The following is a 19,483-nucleotide window of genomic DNA, read 5'->3' on the forward strand; positions in this document are numbered from 1 at the left end:
TTATAGCTGTTGAGTAGAGAGTAGTACAGTTTTTAGTTTTTTGAGCCACTGCCTAATGCTTCAGACAGAAGCTCCAGGTGCTTAATTCCTACTTTCTCGAGTGGTGGTCAAGTTTTATCTTCCTCTAGTGTCTCTGTTTCAGTGGTTCTGAAACTGAATACTATTTACGTACATATCTGACTTCTTTCCACAAGTTGTTGTCAGTGGGCATCCTCAGTTGTCCAGTAGGAAAATAAATTTATTTTTCTTGACTCGAGCAGAACTCTTTTTAGTTCTTAGAAATCTTAGCGGTTCCCTGATTGCCAAGAGAGCTGTTCATGGTCTGCAAATATTTCTCTATGCCTCCATAAACATTCAAGTTCTTTCCCATTCATTGTTTCTATGTTTGGTTTCAGCACTCTTTCTGCATGATTTTTTTTTTTTTTTTGGTTGAATGCAATGTAGGCCTGTTTGAACAGATCTTAAAAAAAAAAATGTATAAAGTATGGTAGCTCTTGAAACATGAAGTTACCACTTAATTCTGATTTGTTCTTTTAAACAACTATGCCCTTAATTGTTTTATAGTACCTTGTATAATGTTAATCACAGTATAATTTAGGAGTGGAACTCCAAACATCAGAACTCTTAATGTTTTCTTTTATTTTAGAAAACCATATTACAGAGCATACAGCTGAAAGTTATATGTTGCAATGGCAGCGAGGGCATTTATCAAATTACCAGTATCTTCTTCATCTCAACAATCTTGCTGATAGAAGCTGCAATGATCTCTCCCAGTATCCTGTATTTCCCTGGATCATCGCAGACTACTCTAGTTCAGTGTTAGGTATGTGTATACAAAAAGACATGTTAGTGCATCATGTCCAACCTGAAATGTCTCAGGGGGATGTTACACTGCATAAAGTTCATGTTACATCAAAATATACCTGGCGTTAATGATCTCAGATGTTTTCTTGTGTGCTTACCCCTCCTCTGGAGTTTAGTGGACAAAATAACTCACCTTTTTCTGTTAAATATTTCGCTCTTCACATACAGAGTATATACCAAGCATCTGCTTGGTTGTGTTAAAAATCAGCAGTACTGAGCATTCAAAGACTTTCTGTGATTTCTAATAAATGCAAAAGAAACAGTAAAATAGCTTTTTATTGGTCAAGTTGGGTGCATTGAAATGTATAGAATCCAGGTAGCTTTTTTACAATACTTAGCATTGCAAGTTGAAAGGAAGAGGCTAAGAAGGCTTGTGCCTAAATAGGCTCCTTGATTAAGGGTCTAGATGCAGTTTGTGTTGGAAGTTTGTCCTTTTGAGGACTGTGTCCCCCTACAAGGGGTAGAGCAGGGGAATCTCGTACAAGCAACTACTAGTTCATGTACATGTAACTACTAGCTCTTAATCAAGAGGTATGAGATTATATCCATTTGGAAGGAAGATGATGAGTAGCCATTTACAGTAAGACTTTATTCCTTTCCAGTTAGGGAACAGAGAAAATTACTGGAGGGGTTCTGTGTTGGTTTTTGTTTGTTCTGTTGGTGTTCGTTTTTTTTCTTTTGTTTTTAAATATTTATTAGACTACATTCCTGTCTAGCAGAATTCATAGAGTCTAACTATGTTTTTTTAGATCTGACAAAGCCTGAAACATTCCGTGACCTTAGTAAACCAATTGGTGCCCTGAATAAGGAAAGGCTGGATAGACTATTGGTATGTAAATCTTGGCTTTTGTGTTGAACGTTTTGGGCCTTATATGTATTGGCAATAAAAGAAGCTTTGTCAAGCAAGCCTTGGGAATTATGTAGATATCTGAAACTATTAACCTTATCAGAAGCAAACTTACTTATAAACATACCACATTTATTTTCAGCTTGATTTCATCAGTACTAATTTAAAATTATTTGAATCCATTTCCTCTCTCTTCCTACAGTTTCATATGTATATGCTTTTAATTTTTTTTACCTCACTTCCCCAAATCCATTTAACTATTGTAACTGCATTTGTGTGGCAGGCACTGAGGTGCTATAGACATATATGGAAATATAAAACTTCAAGACCAATGGGTTTAAATGTGTAACGTAAAATACGTGTATGAATTAAACAAGACAAAGTAGTAGAAATCTTAAGTACTTCCATTTAAGAAAAATGCTGAATTTGAGGGAAAGTACTTCAAAGAGAGGAAATCTGGATCCATGAAGACCAGAGCACCAACTTGAAATTACCACATGCAGATAATAGTGCACATACTTTTTCCATTTCTCAAAGTAGGCAGGCTTTCTTTTCATAAGCAGTTAAACACATAGTTACAGGCTTACGAGATCCTTTTTTGGCTTTTAATTCTTAGTATAAAACCATCATCTCCTATGATAAGTTAATTATTCCAAAATTATTTACAGAACAGAGCTATATTTAATGTTTTGGAACCTTTATTAGTTTTTAATGAGGCATTAGAAAAAAAATAATTGCCAAACCAGCTGCATTATATTCAGAAAAAGGATTAAAAATTTCAAAATCATGAAGCTTCCTAAGGCTGTGGAAGGTAAGAATGTGATTGATATTATGTTTTCAATTACAGTAAATTTTTCTTTCTAAGATCTGACTGTTTCCTCAAACTGTCAGCTGCCTCATGCTTACTGAAGTAAAAGTAATTTTATTTAGATTATGATAGGTTTTAGGGATAATGTGTAGGAGCTTCGGACAGGAGGGAATCTTCCAGGTTGAATAAAGTCAGTATGTACTTCCACATTCTTGTTAAACTTCATGTGAAAGACGAAAAGGAAGTATTTGTTTGCACTCCTTTGAAGTTGTGTCACTGCAATTACGTGTGAAAGTGAGAGAGGAAAAAAAAGCTGAAAACCTGATAATTCTGGATGATAAGTTATAACAACTTTTTTTGCCTTACTGATACACTGATCTGATTAAAGCTACATGGTTATTAGAATTTAGAGTTATCGTTAGGAAAAAAAAATTGAGGGTGGTCCTAATCTGTGTCTTAAAAAAAAAAAATGTGTATGTGTTCAATATTGAAGGAAAGCAGGAATGCTGATTTTAAACAGACCTCTCTTTCTTCTTCGTATGTTGCAGACACGTTATCAGGAAATGCCAGAGCCTAAGTTCATGTATGGAAGCCATTATTCATCTCCGGGTTATGTTTTGTTTTATCTAGTTAGAGTTGGTAAGACAGCTTTTACATACTCTCTGAGCAGACAGTTACCTCCAAAGTGGACAAGGTTTGGAGCAAGCTGATGATTTTTTTTTTTCTCCTTAGCTCCAGAATACATGCTCTGCCTGCAGAATGGAAAGTTTGATCACGCTGACAGAATGTTCAACAGGTTTGTTTACATTTGGCTATAACTAGGTTGGTTTTGTTTTCCAATATGCATCAAGGGACTGCAAAGCCCTAAAAATTTTTTTTTTTTTTTAACAAATGCGTGATTGATATGTGTTATCTAGTCTTGCAGAAACCTGGAAAAACTGTTTGGATGGTGCAACAGATTTCAAAGAGGTAAATGACTGGAAAATGACTCAAGTCCTTCTTCGTATCTATGCTAAATTTATTTGTTCTTTGATGTCTTCTGTTGATTTGAGAGTTTTGAGGTGGGAGTGGGGTGTGTTTGGTTGTTTTTTTTGTTTGTGATTTTTATTTGCATGGGGTTTTTTTAAGGCTGTTGACTGTATCTTATGAATCCTTCAACGTTTTTAACTTCTCTGTAATTCCATTATTGCTTGTCTGTGTCTGCTTTCTGGCTTTTAGTTTAACAGAAGTGTTATTGTGAATATGTTATTAAAATAAGTGTGAATTCTTAGAGTGGATTAAGGCTGAAAAGATCCAATTTTATGTATCGTCTGCTGGAACCCCATAAGAATTTGGCTGTATTACAACAGTACAGCTGGACAGGTTAAACTATAGAAGTTTTTTCTTGGTGTTTTTGAGCCTTATAGAAACCATAACTTGTACAATATGTTAAGAATCACTAACTAGCAAATAGTGGGTGCTGTTAAATAATATTTCTTTGATAAGGAGTTTAATATAGTGATACTTTAAAAAAAAATCTGTCATTACTGGTAGGTTGGTTAACTATGGTGGTCTTTAAATAGTTGACTTAAACTCTGAAAATTTTGTCATCATTCAGTTTTATTCTAGATTTCTGTCTTGACTCTTACCTGATGTCTTAAAAATGAGAAGATAGCTATGCAATTAGTGTTCTAATGGTACTCTTAAATATTATGGATTCTTATGTCACACATCACATGTTAAAAATATTTATGCCACACTAATTGTCTTGTAGGTAGTCAAGGAGCCTGAAAGTAGTTGGAAGGATAATGGGAGGAATTTTCCAGTCCTCCTTTAGTGACAGAGAAGAAAGCCTGAAAAAATTACTACCCAACTTTGGGACTTGACATATGAACTTTGATAACTTCAAGTTTTTATTGACTGTAAGTGATCAAAGCTAAGCTAATCTCAAAACTGCCTTTTTTTTTTTTTTTTTCTTCCAGTTGATTCCAGAATTCTATGAAAATGATTCTAGTTTTCTAGTAAACAGTTTGAAGTTGGACTTGGGAAAAAGACAGGGTGGAAAGATGGTTGAAGATGTAGAGCTTCCCCCTTGGGCATCAGGTAATAATAGTCAAACTTCTTGTATTATGAGTTAATTCAAGACTATCTAGATTCCTGGGATGGTGGTGGTTCTCTCAAAAATGCCCATTCTATTTTTATTTAATACATTGATGTAATTTTTGCTTTAAAACATTGACATATTTAATAGTTGTGTTTAACTTTCACAGCAAATTGGAGGTTTGGTGGGGGGTGTTGGGGTTGAGGTTTTTTTGTTTGGTTGCTTTTTCAAGAAGAAAGAAGAACAGACATGGGTACCAATACTGAATGGGATATTTTCTCCTTTAATTAACCTTTCTCTTGCCAGGTCCTGATGACTTTCTTCAGAAGAGCCAAGAGGCTTTGGAAAGTCAGTATGTATCAGAGCATCTTCATGAATGGATTGACATAATATTTGGCTACAAGCAGAAAGGAAGTGAAGCAGTTGCAGCTCACAATGGTAACGCATACACTTTATAGAAATAGCAAAAAAAAAAAAGGGGGGATGCTTTAATTAGCACCAATGGTAAATAACAGCATTCTGTAATGCCTGATTATACAACTGCGCTTTTTTTCTTTATTGGGGTGGGGGCAGGTATTTAATGAAGCTTAAATAAGTCCTCCTTCCTTTATGAAAGGGCTGATTTCTTCTGAAACTTTCTATGAATCTCTTAGCAATCCTAAACTTCTTTCAGGTAAGAAACCTAGGATTAAAACACAGAATCTCAAACTCTATAGCCTGCTGAAATAGCTTCTTCACTTAAATGTAACCAAGTTGAGTAAAAAATACAGCCTTCTTTATAGCAGGTATGCAAGACAAACAAAATGAGCCTTGTATATCTACATTGTACAAATAAGCTTTTTTTTTTTTCCAGTGTTTCACCCATTAACCTATGAAGGAGGAGTGGATTTAAACAGGTAATTAGCAAGAATCAGAATGTTTTTGTTAAAGCGGTTAGCTAAATTTCTCAGTATCCCTCCAGGTTCTCTGCTGACTGTAAAAGTGCTCTGTACCTGAATGGTGTAGCTCTTCATTTTATACTCCCAAATATCCAGAGAACCATCATCAGGTTGTCATTTTTAGCAGGCGTTGGAAGATTGTTACTTGCACATTCTTTCAGTCTGGCTTTCATGAAATTCTTTATTTTTTAATTGAGCATACTGTCATCGTACATAGACAAATTTATGAAGCTGTCATATGACTGTCCGTCACATCTGTGGTAAATCAGTTCTGTAAGAATTTGTGATGGCCTGTGGTGCTGTAGTCACAGCACATGCATGCCCATGCTTTCATGGGAGGGGAGGAAGAAAAAATACTCGCCTACTTGGCTTAATTAAAAATCTTGTTTTTGTAAAGTATTATGGACCCCAATGAAAAAGTAGCTCTGCTGACACAAATCTTGGAGTTTGGACAGACGCCAAAACAGTTGTTTACAATTCCTCATCCCCGAAGGATAATACCGAAGTTGAAAAGCTTGTCTCGAACATCTAGTCACAGTGTTTCCATAACTGAGTCTCCAGGTAAATGTGTAACAGATAAACTGACGATGTAACGGATTTGCAATTTTGAGAAGTTCTGTATCTTTCTCCCACAGGATCTCATTATACAACTCTCTTGGCCACTTTCCCTGTAAGCCAACTCACAATAAATCCATGAACTAACTGTTAAAGAAAAACTGGCAAGACCAATTCCAAATTTGAAAAGACAGATGTTGTCCTGCATTTTTGCCTTCTGTTCCAGTGGTGTCCTCTGGGACTGTTCAACCTCTGCTTTTTAGGCTGTGGGAGCACTATCATCCCTGGCCTTTCCTGATGCTTCAAAATCAAGCTGGTATGACAGCAGCTTCAATGACTATATCTGCAGGCATTCTAAATGATGCAAAGATTTGTTCAGTTTTTGAACAGGGATGTCTTTGGGGTGATCAATTGGCTTGGTCTTAAATTAAGCATCCTTTTTTTTTTTTTTTTTTCCTTTTTCCTTTTCTGTGACTTGAATGAAAATCTGTAAAGAAATTACTTTGTTTTCCCTGCATACTGTAGGGACAGTGTTGACTGAGTAACTTCAAGACAAGGATGTGTGATACCATCACAGGCTTCTGTTCAGTGTGGAACTTAGACCATTTTTCTGAAACTAAGATGATGTTCCTCATCATATGTACAGTGATCTACTATAAATTGGACTGAATCTTCAGCCCGGGTATCACATGGAAAGGTTTTTCTCAGTTGATTGTCTTCAATTCAATTACCTTTTGATGGCTTTCATCATTAAGCAGAGAAGTGAAGATGAGTGCTACTTAGCATGGCAACCTGTAACACCCAAATGGCAAGAGTGGCTTTGAAAGTTGTATATGGTGATAATAATGTTCATATGTGTTAAATAGATATGGTGGTATGCTGCCTAAGTCATTAATTCACGGATCAACAGTTCCTGTTGGGTTTGGCTCTTTTATAGTAATCAACATCTAATTGTCTCAATTTTGTTGCATTTTATCCCTTAACCTTTGCAACACTGCAGTGAAAATGAAGTTGTGACTTTCGTAACAGAATGTAATAGAATAATAGAAGTACATGCTGTATCGTAGCAATAAATGGCTTTCCTGGTATTTTCCATTTGGAAAGCTCTTGTCATCTCAGTGGAACACTAAAACATCTCTGCAGAAAAGTTTTTGGTTTGGGTTGTTTTTTCCCATTTTGGAATTGTATTCTGTAAAGTTTAAAAGCCCTGGTTTTGAGAGAAGAATCATATTTTTGACTGTGTAAGCCTATGCATTCAGGAAGAGATTTGGAAAAACGTTAGTGATCTTGTCACTCTGCATTAGCCAAAGTTTCTTATTCCTGGAGCTCTGCATGACTTCTGTACTTTCATATTTATGTAACTTCAGCCTACCTAGTTATTTGAAATCTATCTTTTTATTTTCTATTTTTGATGAAACTTTATTGTGGCATTTTATTGCAGTTTCTCCAAATGAAGAATCATTTGAAGATTTGACAGAAGAAAGTATAACGCTTGCTTGGAACAATATTGCCAAACTAAAATTAGATGAGCAATATAAAATTCACAAAGAGTAGGTACTATTATTTTCTTTTCACAGTCAAAATTGTGCCATTTAAGGGGTGTGTGTGTGTGTGTGTCATGTATCTACATGTCAATCTGAATGAAGGGTTAGGGTTTAAGGTAAATACTTTTCTTTGTGAGACAGCTCATTGATTTGATTACACAAGATGAGTTTGAGTAAAATCATGGGTTGTCAATCCAGAAAAGGTATTTGTCAGCTTGATTTTTTTTTTGTTTGTTTGTTTCTTATACAGATCTAGAGCTAAGTTCATTATCATTCTAGTACCTAAAGCAGATATTGATTACCCTTCTCTAAAACTGTGATAGAAGCAGCCAGATAAAGACTTCCATTTATTTATTTATAACCCCAGGAGGATCTAACTTCTATTTGAAAGGTTAAACCACTGAAGTTTAGCTACTGTACACCTTGAATTGCTGCTGTGTGAGCAGTTTGCCAAGTCTCCAACTACAGGTTTTCAGTTAATCCAGGTACCAAACTACTGTTCTGATGGATTCCTAGGGAACCATGAGTCAGCAGGAGCACTTCAGGTGAACTTAGAAAATACCTGACAATGAACAACAGCAGCTGTATTTCAAAGAACAGATTTTCCTTTGGCCCCCATCTCTTGTCCTCGTGGCTGGACTAGTAGAAGGATTTCTTACTACCTGGAGTGCAGCTACTTTCTTGGGACTGTAACCCAGTCTAGAAAAGAGACATTCTCTTGATCAGAAAACAAGGTAATCTTTGTAGTGAAAAAAGTGCCTTACCAGGTTGTTAGGGTTAGGGAAATCCTGATCCTGAAAACAGACTTGAATTTCAGCTTCTGATTCTTTTTTTCTGAAGACTGCTGGGAAAAAAAAAAAATAGAAGTAGGCCTGTATAACCGAATATTGGTTGTGCAGAATGCACTGTGCTTCCTAACAACTAACTCCCTGACATAAGCTGTATGTCTAAATTTCTAGACTATCGTGACTTTGCCAGTGTCAAATCTGAGGAGAAAAGACATGCAAGTTCTGACTCCTGACACTCGAGGTACTCAGTATCTGCTTGTAGGCAGGTTCCTGACTCTGTAGTTAATCCCAAATGGGAAAGACTGAATGTGAAACTATTTATCCTCTCACATGGGCATGTCCTTTCTGATGAGGATGATGTTCTTGTAGAACAACATGGGGAACCTCTACTGGTGTTTCACATATTATATCAAGGTATATTTTTGTTTCTAGGCATATAACCACACCACTGTAGTGGTTTTAATCTCCTTGAATGTCTTAGCTCTTAGATCAAATAACAAATTTCAACTGTAGTCAATTTACAGTACGGTGGTTAAATTTCATGAAATCACTTATAAGCTTACTTGTATTAAACAGGGCAATTACTGGAATAGCAGTCACTTGCAACGGGTCTTCTGTTTTCACTACATCCCAGGGTAAGTATTACTGCAAAGGTATTTACTAGAACCTGCAGTGTAAATGCAGGTTGTAAGACCAAATAACGTTTTGTGAACAAAATAGCATGAAACTCTGAAATGTAGTTAAGATTAAATCCCATGAATATATTCATGGAAAGCAAGAAGATGACAACATTAAATGGGATATTTCTGGTATCAGTGAGTTCTGGTTTTTTACAGTCATGAAAAGAGTGGCCCTAATCTGCCAAATGCTAGATTCTTGTTTTCACTTCATGCTTAATTCTTTCTTGCTGTTTAGGGGAATTTCAGTATTAATATGTGAAGGCTACTTCTGTTTGACTTTTGGATTGTCACCTTTGCAAGTCACCTATTATAGAAATTAGATTAAATATACATTTTCTGTAATTAAACAGCTTACGTACATAAACTTGTTAAGTTTTAGATCACTTTGACTCAAGGATTTCAGCATTATCTATATCTAGGCTTGGGAAGGTGATAATTTCTCCCTTTAGATACCAGACTTCTCTTAAGAGTTTGATGGGCACAGAGGTGTACATCTGTAACTGATGCAAAACAGGCTAGTTCCAGGCTCCAGTCACAAGCTTGTAATAGTTTCTCAAAGACTATGAGAAACCTATACCTGCTTTTCATAGTAAGATTTGAATATTCAAACAGGAGCAAAATTACTAGCTTCTATAATAGAAAACAGTCCTTTTATCTTCTATTTTGTCCATTATTCCCAGATTCAACTTTAAAGATGTTTTCTAAAGAGTCAAAAACAATCCAGAGAAGTGTGTCCTTTTCAAACATGGTAAGTTGCTGTCAAAATAAAAATGAGATCATTGGGAATCTTCTGAAAGCTAGTCACAGAAATGGCTCTTAACATACATCAGTGCCTCTTTTCTTCTCCTGCCTACTCAATTGTATTGTGTGTGAATAATTTAGCGGAGTGAATTGAGACTCTGTCAGGCCTCCAGGGAGACAGAGCACATTCTGCAAACATGGGAAGGAGCATTAAATGGTTGTGCTTTGCTTCTGTGTTAGCTCTGTTCTGAGTTGCCCTGCTATCCAGGGAAGGGCTTGTTGCAGACAAAGATAGTCTGGCATGAGCAGAGGAGTCTTTCTGAACAACCCTGAACTGCCACTGGGAGCATAATCACAAAGCTTAAATTCCATCCATGTGCTCACAATCAACATTGCCTTACTGCTCCCAAGTGTTTGAAGGCTGTGAGTCAGCCGGTAGAGGAAAACCAAGCACAGAGAGTGGGATCTATGCTGGATGAATTTCAGCCATCCTTCCTCAGTGAGCAGTGATCTCAGCAACCTCTGAACAACATTTTTCTAAAACAAAACTTGGAAAGAGAGTCCATATTTGACTTTCTGTGCTTGAGCACTGTGGCCAGACCTGGGTCGTAGAGATTCACTTCCAACTGTCATGTTCAGGGTCCTTTATTGAGGCAAGACACTAGGATATGTCAACCTTCTCTGTACCCTTATCTCTAGGAGGAACAAAAAAGGCAAATAGGTTGCCCAAACAGAAGCCATAGCGTGCTTTACCAGGTCCCAAAGTAACCTGCAGGATCAAGACCCTATGGCCTGCCATGGCACATGCTACCAGGTTGATCTAGATACAGCAATTCCTGATGCTTTAGTCAAGGCAAACTTAGGACTTCTTGGCACTGTAAAAAGGGAGCTCTTTGCTGACTCCTAGACCAAAAGTCAGTTTTTCATGAGCAGGCCTTGTATACTCTTCTTTTCTTTATTATTCTCCTCTCTGTAGTTTTAGTGCTGATCTGTTGTGGCAATGTTAGAAGCAGTAGTCTTTTTACAGTCCAGCAGCTTATTGTTTCTTAGAACAGATGTAAAAAATAACCAGTAATAAGACCAGTAGAAACACTGGGATGACTTTTTTTTTTTTTTTCCTTGCTCCTCCTAGTGACGGTAATGTAACTGAGCAGCTGTCTGTAAAGCATGTTGCTTGTTGAGAATTGTAGAAATTAGACAGTTACATTTGTTGTTTGAAACAGCTGAGCTGATAAGTAGCTGTCATGGAGAACAAACATCAAAGGAAACCTTCATTTTCAGTTTTTGTTAGGTATTTGCATCTAGAATTGACAGTAGCTTACAAGATGAAGAGCTGGTCCAGTTTCTCCTGAGTGAGGAATTACATACCATGTCCTTGAAATACCAGCATTTTGAAAAAGGAGATCCATCAGTTCTGCATGTGTTTCTGAACTTCAGTGCTATTTATATTTACTAGGGCTTAAGTATTCTTGCTGTCCAGTGTCCAACCTGTGAGATTTTTCCTAATTAGTGTTCATGTAACACCAGTATGTTGTGTGTATGGAAGATTAAAATGCTTCTTGTTCTCCAAAAGCGTGTTAATGTACTTCTATTTGATTTGGGGTAAGAAATTCAGCACTACTTTTTTCTTCTTCTTTTTCTTACAGGCTTTGTCATCTTGTCTGATCTTACCAGGAGATACCACTGTCATAAGTTCTTCATGGGACAATCATATGTGTGTATTTACTACCTATTGACTTTACTGAATTACATTTAGTGCCTTGGTCATTATGTTTATGGTTTTAGATAATGATTCATTGTTAAAATGCAGTGTCTATATTTCTGCTTTTTTTCCCAGTAGATTTCTGTTAGAAACTGTAGAACCTAAGTTACTTTCATCTATTTAGAAAAAAATGTTTACATTTTCTGAAGGCATAATGCTTTTATAACCTTTGCCTGTTAGATATTTTTATTCAGTTGCATTTGGAAGACGGCAGGACATCTTAATGGGACATGATGATGCAGTCAGTAAGATCTGTTGGCGTGATGGGCGTTTATATTCTGCATCTTGGGATTCCACTGTGAAGGTATGGGTTTGTTATACTTCAATAACTATAGCTAGCACTTTGTAATATTCAGCCAGCCAAATGCTTTGAAGTGGATGTACCTGTGGTACTAGAATAACTTAACTAGTATCAGTAAGTTTATTTCTAGAATACCTTCTTCATTTAGCTTTATCTCAACCATTTCAAAGCTAAAGTGGTACTCAAAGAAATTTCATTCATTCTAACTTACTCTGAATGTGGGGTTTTTGGAGTCAGACTGTATTTGTTGCAGGAACTGGAATGTTCTGTGACCTTGACTGGTGATTCTGTTTGAGTGGAATAGGCTTCTAAAATGTTTAATAGTTTTGTAGCTGATGTTCTTCAGCTAAGTGAACCAGGAACTTGCTAATCTAAAGAGCATGCCTGCAGTCAGGTGGAAAGATAATCTGGAAGTTAGAGACAGGAAAGAATTTCCCAAAGTCTACATTCAGGGCAGTGCTATACCCGTACTTAAGTAGGCTTCTGTAAACTATCTGGAATCAGCATAGTCATGTTTAGTATGTAGCTCTGCTTAGGGTAAATGAGTTCAGGTGCCATTTGCTGTTGCTGTATTCTGCCACGTAGGCAAGACCCACAGTTAACACAAGCAGCCCTCCTTGTAATGTGAGAATTCAGTACTGATGAAACTCATCCAGGGTTATACTAATGCTTCCTTGAGCAAACTTAAATATCTGTGTTGTAGGTGTGGCACTGTGTCCCTGGAGAGACCTTGAGCAATAAAAAGCACCACTTTGAACTGCTTGCAGAGTTAGAACACGATGTTAGTGTAAGTATGTGGATAGAGAAATATCTCAGAATATTAAAATTAGTTGCTCATTAAAATTGAAGTCAAGATCTAGTGGTAAAGCACAAGGATTGGGTTAGGGGGCTGAAGGGACATGTTGTTTGGGGAAGTGTGTGTGTAGGGATTTTTTTTGTTTCATTTTGGGTTTTTTTGTCTGATGTGTCCTGCACCAGTGTCCCCGGCTTCCCTGGTTGAGAGGTCCACTCCTGGGGATTGAAGCAACAGTATAAACAGAAGTTTCTTAATTTGTCTTGCTCAGCTTGCATGCACAAAGTTCCAGGGGGGAGAAGGAGGACTGGGGGTTTTGGTTTGCTTCTTTGTTTTTGAAAACAGATTAATATTTTTAAAGTATTTTTATTGTTACAGCTGCTTCTTAACGTATCTTTGCCAAAGGCAAGCAAATGAAAAAGAATTCCTCTGAGTTGTTTATCATGCTGTAAAATATATTGGTGAATTTCACTGTAAATATATAAACACATTGTGTGTAGTGAATCATAAATGAGTAGCTGCACACTTTTATTGATAGCCTCTAATGTCATTCTAGTAGGATATTTAGAATTACTGTCGTTTAAATCTTCTTAATAGTTAGTTGTTTAACAGGTCACAACATAGGCAAATACTGAAACAGTTCTGATAACACTGAAGAACTGTACCCAAGAGAATTGGAAACAACTGATGGCAGGGAAGTTCTTTAAAGGTAAAGACGACTTTTACCCCCTAAGGGTGAAGTCTTGCATTTAGATGGAGAGTATGGGTACTAAAAGTAGTCTGAAATGCTAATTTGCATTTCTGACTCTGCAAAGAAAAAGCATTTTAAAATACCATCAAAGGGACCTATCTTTTACTTAATAATTGTATTTAATTAAGGATGTTGCAGAATTAGATGTAAAAGCTTTTGGTAAATAAAATACCATCTTACAGATAATAGACTTGCTTTGTGTATATTTAAAATCTGTCTCAAGATGGCTTATATGAAAGAACAGGAAAATCATGGGATGTTTAACTTCCTAGGTAAATACAATCAACCTTAATGCTGCAAATACTATGCTAGCATCTGGAACCAAAGAGGGTACCATTAATGTTTGGGATGTTACTACAGCAGCAGTGTTGCACCAGTTGCCGTGTCATTCTGGGACTGTGTTTGATGCTGCTTTTAGTCCTGGTATGTTGGATTTCAGTTTTTAATATGCACTGTTGGGAGTTTCAAAGGGAATCTTATTCCTGATATCATGTAATATATCCTTGTTACTGGAATTACTACTTCAAGGGGGATGGTGATATGTTTTGGATTGACACACATCTCCATTATAAAGAATTTATTAATTCTACACAAGGCCATACTAGACTGTAGACCAGTGATCTAGACTCTAAACCAATTTTGTTTATCATTGCTTGCTCAGAGACTTAATTTACAGTAAATTATTTTGGTAACTAGAACTGAATGTCTAAACATGCTTTTGTGTTGGTTTTGTTTGCTTTTTTTCTTTTGTACAGACAGCAGACATCTACTTAGCACAGGAGAGGACTGTTGTTTTAAAGTAATAGATGTACAAACTGGAATGCTTATATCTTCTGTAACCGCTGATGAGCCACAGAGGTAACTCAGAACATCCAGGTTATGAGGCTGTGTGGCCAACTTAGTTAACTGTGGAGACGCTTGATGGTTGGTGATAGCAGAATGAAAAGGGCAGTAATACCAGCAACTGTGTTTTATTGAATTGTATTACTTTTTAAAGCTGACATTCTAACACGTTGTGTGCATTACAACCAAGCTTTCCAAAATGGGACAAAACCAAACAAGTACCTAAGTAAATAACTCATGTTTTTTTCAACAACTTTAATGTTCATAAAAGATGATGAGAGCTGTAGCTAACCAGCTCTTCCAGCAGCTGAGCTACTGAAGTGTCTAACAAGGAGACAGTTCTCTTACTTGAGAACTTGCTTCCTTTTTGTTTCGATAATTACAATAGCTAATCTTTTCTTAGATGAAAGAGCGATCACTTTTTTCCACAAACCAAAATGCATACAGTTCTTTTCTGGATAAACCATAAACAGATGCAATGCTTACTCAGTTACTGGAGTAAAAATATAGCAGCTCTATATGGAGTACACTTGTTGGCTTCTTGTGTGCACAGATACATAAATATATATGTATATGCATCTGTGTATATGTAATTTTATTTGGTTATTTCCCTGAAAGTCCTCTTTGCACTTCAAGCGATTGTTTCAGGAACATGAAGTGACAGAAGCAAAAGTGGTGGTTCATGAGAGTACTTGGGTTCCATACACAAGAGGGGTCCTCTTCTGTTATGGGAATACATTTCATCCTTCTGCTAGGGAAGGTCTGGCTGGGTCTAGGGAAGTCAAAGAAGCAAGTTTGGGTCATGACCCTTTAAGATAATTTGGGAATAGCCTTTCCAGAAAGACTGGGTTAAAGCGTGGAGTTTCGTTCGGTTTTGTAGCTCCATTTTCAATTCTTTTTGGCTTAGTCAGTTTGGAAATGTTCAGCGCTCATTATACAAAAGCTTGAAGTGAACTGATTTCAGATTTACCTGCAGGTGCTTCAGATGGGATGGAAATGCCATCTTATCGGGAAGTCAGTCTGGTGATTTACTGATTTGGGACCTTCTTGGTGGAAAAGTTATTGAAAGAATCAAAGGACATACAGGTATGCCTGAACTATTCCTAGTCTCAAATTGAATGGAAGATTCCTATTTTCCAGCTCTGTTAGAATTGAAAAGTTTGAGAGTCATCTACTCAGTCAGTGAGCTGTTCTTGATGTTAGTGTTATCTGGAACACCAGAACTGAAGGTAGGTCTACATGAGCCTCCTGGGAAATTTAATAACAATGGAAGAATGTTGCTATTTAGAAGATTGACCAAAGGTAAATGACCTGTGATTTTTAATTCACACAACATCACAAGAGTCAACATTTTTCTACCTCATACCCCTAATAAAGTGTAGTATAGACTGCACTGTGTACTTTGTCAAAGTCTGTCCAGACTGTGAGTCTAACAACAAATTAAGTTCACTAGAGAAATTGTTTCAGGTGGGGATTTATAGGCGGCTTAAATGTATCTGTATATTCTTCAGTACAGTAGCAACCAGGATGTGTGAAGGAACAAAACTATCTCATTTTATTCAATTTGGTTTTTAAGACTCCCTTCATGAACAGTTATTTCAAACTTCTCTACTCTAAGCTTATACTATAGAACTTGACCTGTATAGCAATCATTCTATAGCTTGGGGAATCTTCAGAAGTGGGCTTCTAGGCATATGCTAGAAGATATGAATACACTTTTAATATGAGAAGTCCAAATGGCAGAGTGAAAAATCTCCTTTCCTAGAGAAACCTCTTCGAGCCCTTATTCCCATGAATCCTTTTGCCAGTGTGCCACCTGCGTTCTACATTGGCACTGACATTGTCCCTCCGGTACCCAAAGTCAGCTGATGCAATGTAGCATGAGATCATTACTGTGAATAAGAGCAGCCACCTAGAAGCCTACTAAAATTTCGTAGCATATGTGGTGTCAGTGGAATCCAAACTAATGATCAGATGATCCTAAACTCTCTTGAAAAGATCTGTTCCATCATCTTGAGTACCACACTTATTTGCATTTGGATTTACTTGTTTGGGTTTTTTTCCCCCAGGTGCTGTAACATCCATGTGGATGAACGAACAGTGCAACAGTGTTATTACAGGAGGGGAAGACAAGCAAATCGTGTTCTGGAAACTGCAATACTAAGTGCCTTTCCCTCTAGACATTTAAATGAACTCTTATTTTAAACCAAACCTTTTAAAGGAATTTAACTGTGTGCAATGATGGCTGCTGAAGTTCAACCAGACAGGAAGCTTTGTTCAACTACAACTTTCTGTGTTATGGTGACTTCACTGAGAGCTCTTAACTTCCATAGCGTATGCATTTGTTTTTCATGGACTATCACACTGAAAATGCTTGTCTAAAATTATATCAGATTTGAAATTAAAGACCTATTTTTCTGTAATTAAAGAGCTCTTAACTTGCAGTCATTGCTTGATTTACATAGAATGCATCATAGCTTGCTGTTTGAACTGGTTTAAAAGAAGCAGCATTTGCATTCTGAAGTTAAGCCCTCAAAGATGCTTGCAGCTTAGTGCTGCGTCTCTTGACATATTGTATGTACCTCTTGCATAGTCAGCCTGGCTTCCTAGTGAAGATGCGTATGATGGTAAGTACTACTTTGAACACTGAGGCAGCTGTTGTTCTGAGCAGGGGCCAGTCTAGGCTAGTTTCCAAATGTGGCTATTTGCAAAAGCAGAAAGAATAAGAAAATATTCTGTACTGAAAAACAGCACTAATGTATTACCCTGAAAGGAAGCCAAATGTAAAATTGATCCTGTAACAGAGAACAGTTACACATACACTTAAATCTTCCCCTAATAACATGCCTGAAGTTAGTCTTATGCTCTATTACTACTGCTGTTCATCACTTGTATTAGTATCCTCTTAATAATCTTCAGCATCCTCCTGTTTTGGTTGGTGTTCTCAACCTCTTTTAATTCAAATAAACCTTGAGATGGAATTTAAATACAGCATTTAAATAGAGCTACAGCTCCTGGGTTTATCCAGTCCCTTATTGTCTTAACCCCATGACAGAGCTGTGTTGCACTAGGCTTACTTTCTCTGTAGGACTTAAGGATATGATTTCCTGCAAGGGGCTGTTCTGAAGTTAAAGACTTGAAGTGGTCTCTGAATGGCTTATTACAGCAACAAGCATCTGCAGTTGTGATGTTGTCCCAAGATCAATTGTGACCCAAGATCAATAGTTATTTCTCTGATGGTATTCTCTACTGCTGCTATGAAGATGCCCTGTTGACATGTCCAGGACAAGCATTCTGCGAAAGTATATTCAGTCAGTCCTTTGTCTGTAGAAATCCTGCCTTGGGTTTGACACCTAACACCTGTTTCTTGAGCATTGCAAAACAATTGTTTTAGGGTTAGGGGCTGTTTTTAATTTCCCCCACTTTTTTTATTATGCTGGAGTTGAACTTATTTTTCAATAAGGTAATGGTGTGATGTTAAAGCAAACTGGTATTTCAGCCACATTACTCATTTGGCTTAGCAAATAACTGATTCTTTTATGTAATCAATGAGTGTGTGTGGGGAAGGCACATGAAAAAAGCTTAAGCCATATCATGCATGCCTGCTGTTACCAGTCTTAGTCCTGCAGCAGTGTTTGGTGTCTGCCCTGTTTCTTCACCTTTCATTATATTTATTTCCCAAATATAGAAAATCACATTCTACACATGCCTGGAAGTGTCTTAGGTGATTTCTGGATTCTGTTAAAAGCTTATGTGTATTGCTTGTTTACCTCCACCCTACTGTATCTTGTCCCTGGCCTGCATAACAGTACCAGCCCGAGTTTAAAAGTTGCACTGTAACTTGTTTTACCTTTTAGCACATCCTATTTTTGTATTGTTTCTGCTAATGTGCAATTTCACAACTCCAGTTTTACTCCAATGTGCTTGAAAATCACAAAGGAACTACCTGAGCAATAGTAAACTACACACTCACACCTGTTTTCTTGATGCTGTCTTACCCAAATTTTGGGCACAGCTGTGCTCCTTTGTCTCTGGGGGGGGCCTCCTACTGATCTAAACCAGAGGAAAATGACACTGAAGTTTGACTCCTGAATTTTGACTTGAACTGCCTCACAGAGAAAATACTCTTTAACTTTCTCTTGGTTAAATAATGATGACTACAAGACATAGCTCTTAAGTGCAGCTGAAGTTTGCTTTCTGCTGTAAAGCATGTTCACAAAAGAGGCTTCAGCCACCTGCTTCAGTGCCTGAAGCAGCCTTTTTTTTAAGGGGGGAGGGGGATAAAATCAACTTAACCCTATTACTAGGTTATATCATCAGTTTGTTGTTTTAGTGTTTTTTTTAAAATCAGATGTGTGCAATATATATATTATATATATTTCTTGCAGCTTAACTCAAAGTTTATATGCATTTAACTATAGCTTACTCTTCAATGCAAGCTCATTTCTGCATGAAAACAGGAGGTTTTGGTTAATTCTTTCACTTTTGGTTGCTACATGCTACAGCTGGAAGAAAAACACTAAGTACTTGTACTAAAACTCTACCTTTGTTCATTTCCAATGGATCTACTGTAGTTACAGCTATCTGATAACAAAAAGAGTATATTCTTCCGTTGCAGCTGTGTTCCTCCAACCTGTTTTTCTCTGTTTAATTAAAAAAAGTTTTAGCCAGGCTTCTTCTTAGTAGGGAATCACAAGGTTGTGTTGGCCAAACCACATTGGTCAAGCTGTAATATGGTTTGCTTAAATAAAGAGTCTTAAAGCTTAAATAGGTATAGAAGTGGCCCCTGCTCCTAAGTAAAAACAGGTTAGATAATTTCAATAATACGTTGTTTGGGGCTCCAAGGAGTTCATAACTAAGCATACTAGCTTGCCAAGGAACTTCAAGAGGACTGACTGCTACAGGTCTTCTGCCCATAAGGCTGAATCATACCAATGCTACATGAAGCCACCAATTACTGCCAGTAAGTGCTTGCCACAGTGGTTCCAGAGACATATCATTTAGTAACCAAATGATCCAATTAAAATGGCTCCCAGGGTTAATTTGATCACCAACTACAGCCTGAAGTAGTGTAATGGTTTTCTCAGTTACCATAACTGAGAAATTCATTTGATAAGCAGGAAGTTATAGATTCTTCTTGACAGGCACAGCTGAGCTAAACTTAACAGTGCTCCCAGGAAGAAGAGGA

The 19,483-nt window shown here is 37.0% G+C and overlaps 1 protein-coding gene across 5 annotated transcripts in view; it reads left to right on the plus strand.

Moving 5' to 3' along the window:
- Positions 1 to 16,739, plus strand: part of NSMAF (neutral sphingomyelinase activation associated factor) — a 38,967-nt gene extending 22,228 nt beyond the window's left edge. For 3 of the 5 annotated variants that reach the window (XM_074818659.1, XM_074818675.1, XM_074818685.1), the window contains 19 exons: positions 647 to 823; positions 1,614 to 1,693; positions 3,068 to 3,158; positions 3,252 to 3,315; positions 3,437 to 3,488; positions 4,481 to 4,601; positions 4,906 to 5,037; positions 5,453 to 5,495; positions 5,935 to 6,098; positions 7,534 to 7,642; positions 9,001 to 9,059; positions 9,785 to 9,852; positions 11,492 to 11,559; positions 11,788 to 11,911; positions 12,612 to 12,695; positions 13,725 to 13,875; positions 14,208 to 14,310; positions 15,272 to 15,381; positions 16,365 to 16,739. In XM_074818659.1, the coding sequence (XP_074674760.1) occupies positions 647 to 823; positions 1,614 to 1,693; positions 3,068 to 3,158; positions 3,252 to 3,315; positions 3,437 to 3,488; positions 4,481 to 4,601; positions 4,906 to 5,037; positions 5,453 to 5,495; positions 5,935 to 6,098; positions 7,534 to 7,642; positions 9,001 to 9,059; positions 9,785 to 9,852; positions 11,492 to 11,559; positions 11,788 to 11,911; positions 12,612 to 12,695; positions 13,725 to 13,875; positions 14,208 to 14,310; positions 15,272 to 15,381; positions 16,365 to 16,459 (1,895 nt within the window). In that variant the 3' untranslated portion in view covers positions 16,460 to 16,739. Of the gene's footprint in view, positions 1 to 646; positions 824 to 1,613; positions 1,694 to 3,067; positions 3,159 to 3,251; positions 3,316 to 3,436; positions 3,489 to 4,480; positions 4,602 to 4,905; positions 5,038 to 5,452; positions 5,496 to 5,934; positions 6,099 to 7,533; positions 7,643 to 8,625; positions 8,666 to 9,000; positions 9,060 to 9,784; positions 9,853 to 11,491; positions 11,560 to 11,787; positions 11,912 to 12,611; positions 12,696 to 13,724; positions 13,876 to 14,207; positions 14,311 to 15,271; positions 15,382 to 16,364 lie in introns of those variants that run through there. The other 2 variants (XM_074818666.1, XM_074818695.1) reach the window with 2 other exon arrangements.
- The last annotated feature ends 2,744 nt before the right edge of the window (positions 16,740 to 19,483 follow it).

The sequence above is a fragment of the Strix aluco genome, chromosome 1 (assembly GCF_031877795.1).
Source record: "Strix aluco isolate bStrAlu1 chromosome 1, bStrAlu1.hap1, whole genome shotgun sequence".
NCBI classification, from domain to species: domain Eukaryota; kingdom Metazoa; phylum Chordata; class Aves; order Strigiformes; family Strigidae; genus Strix; species Strix aluco.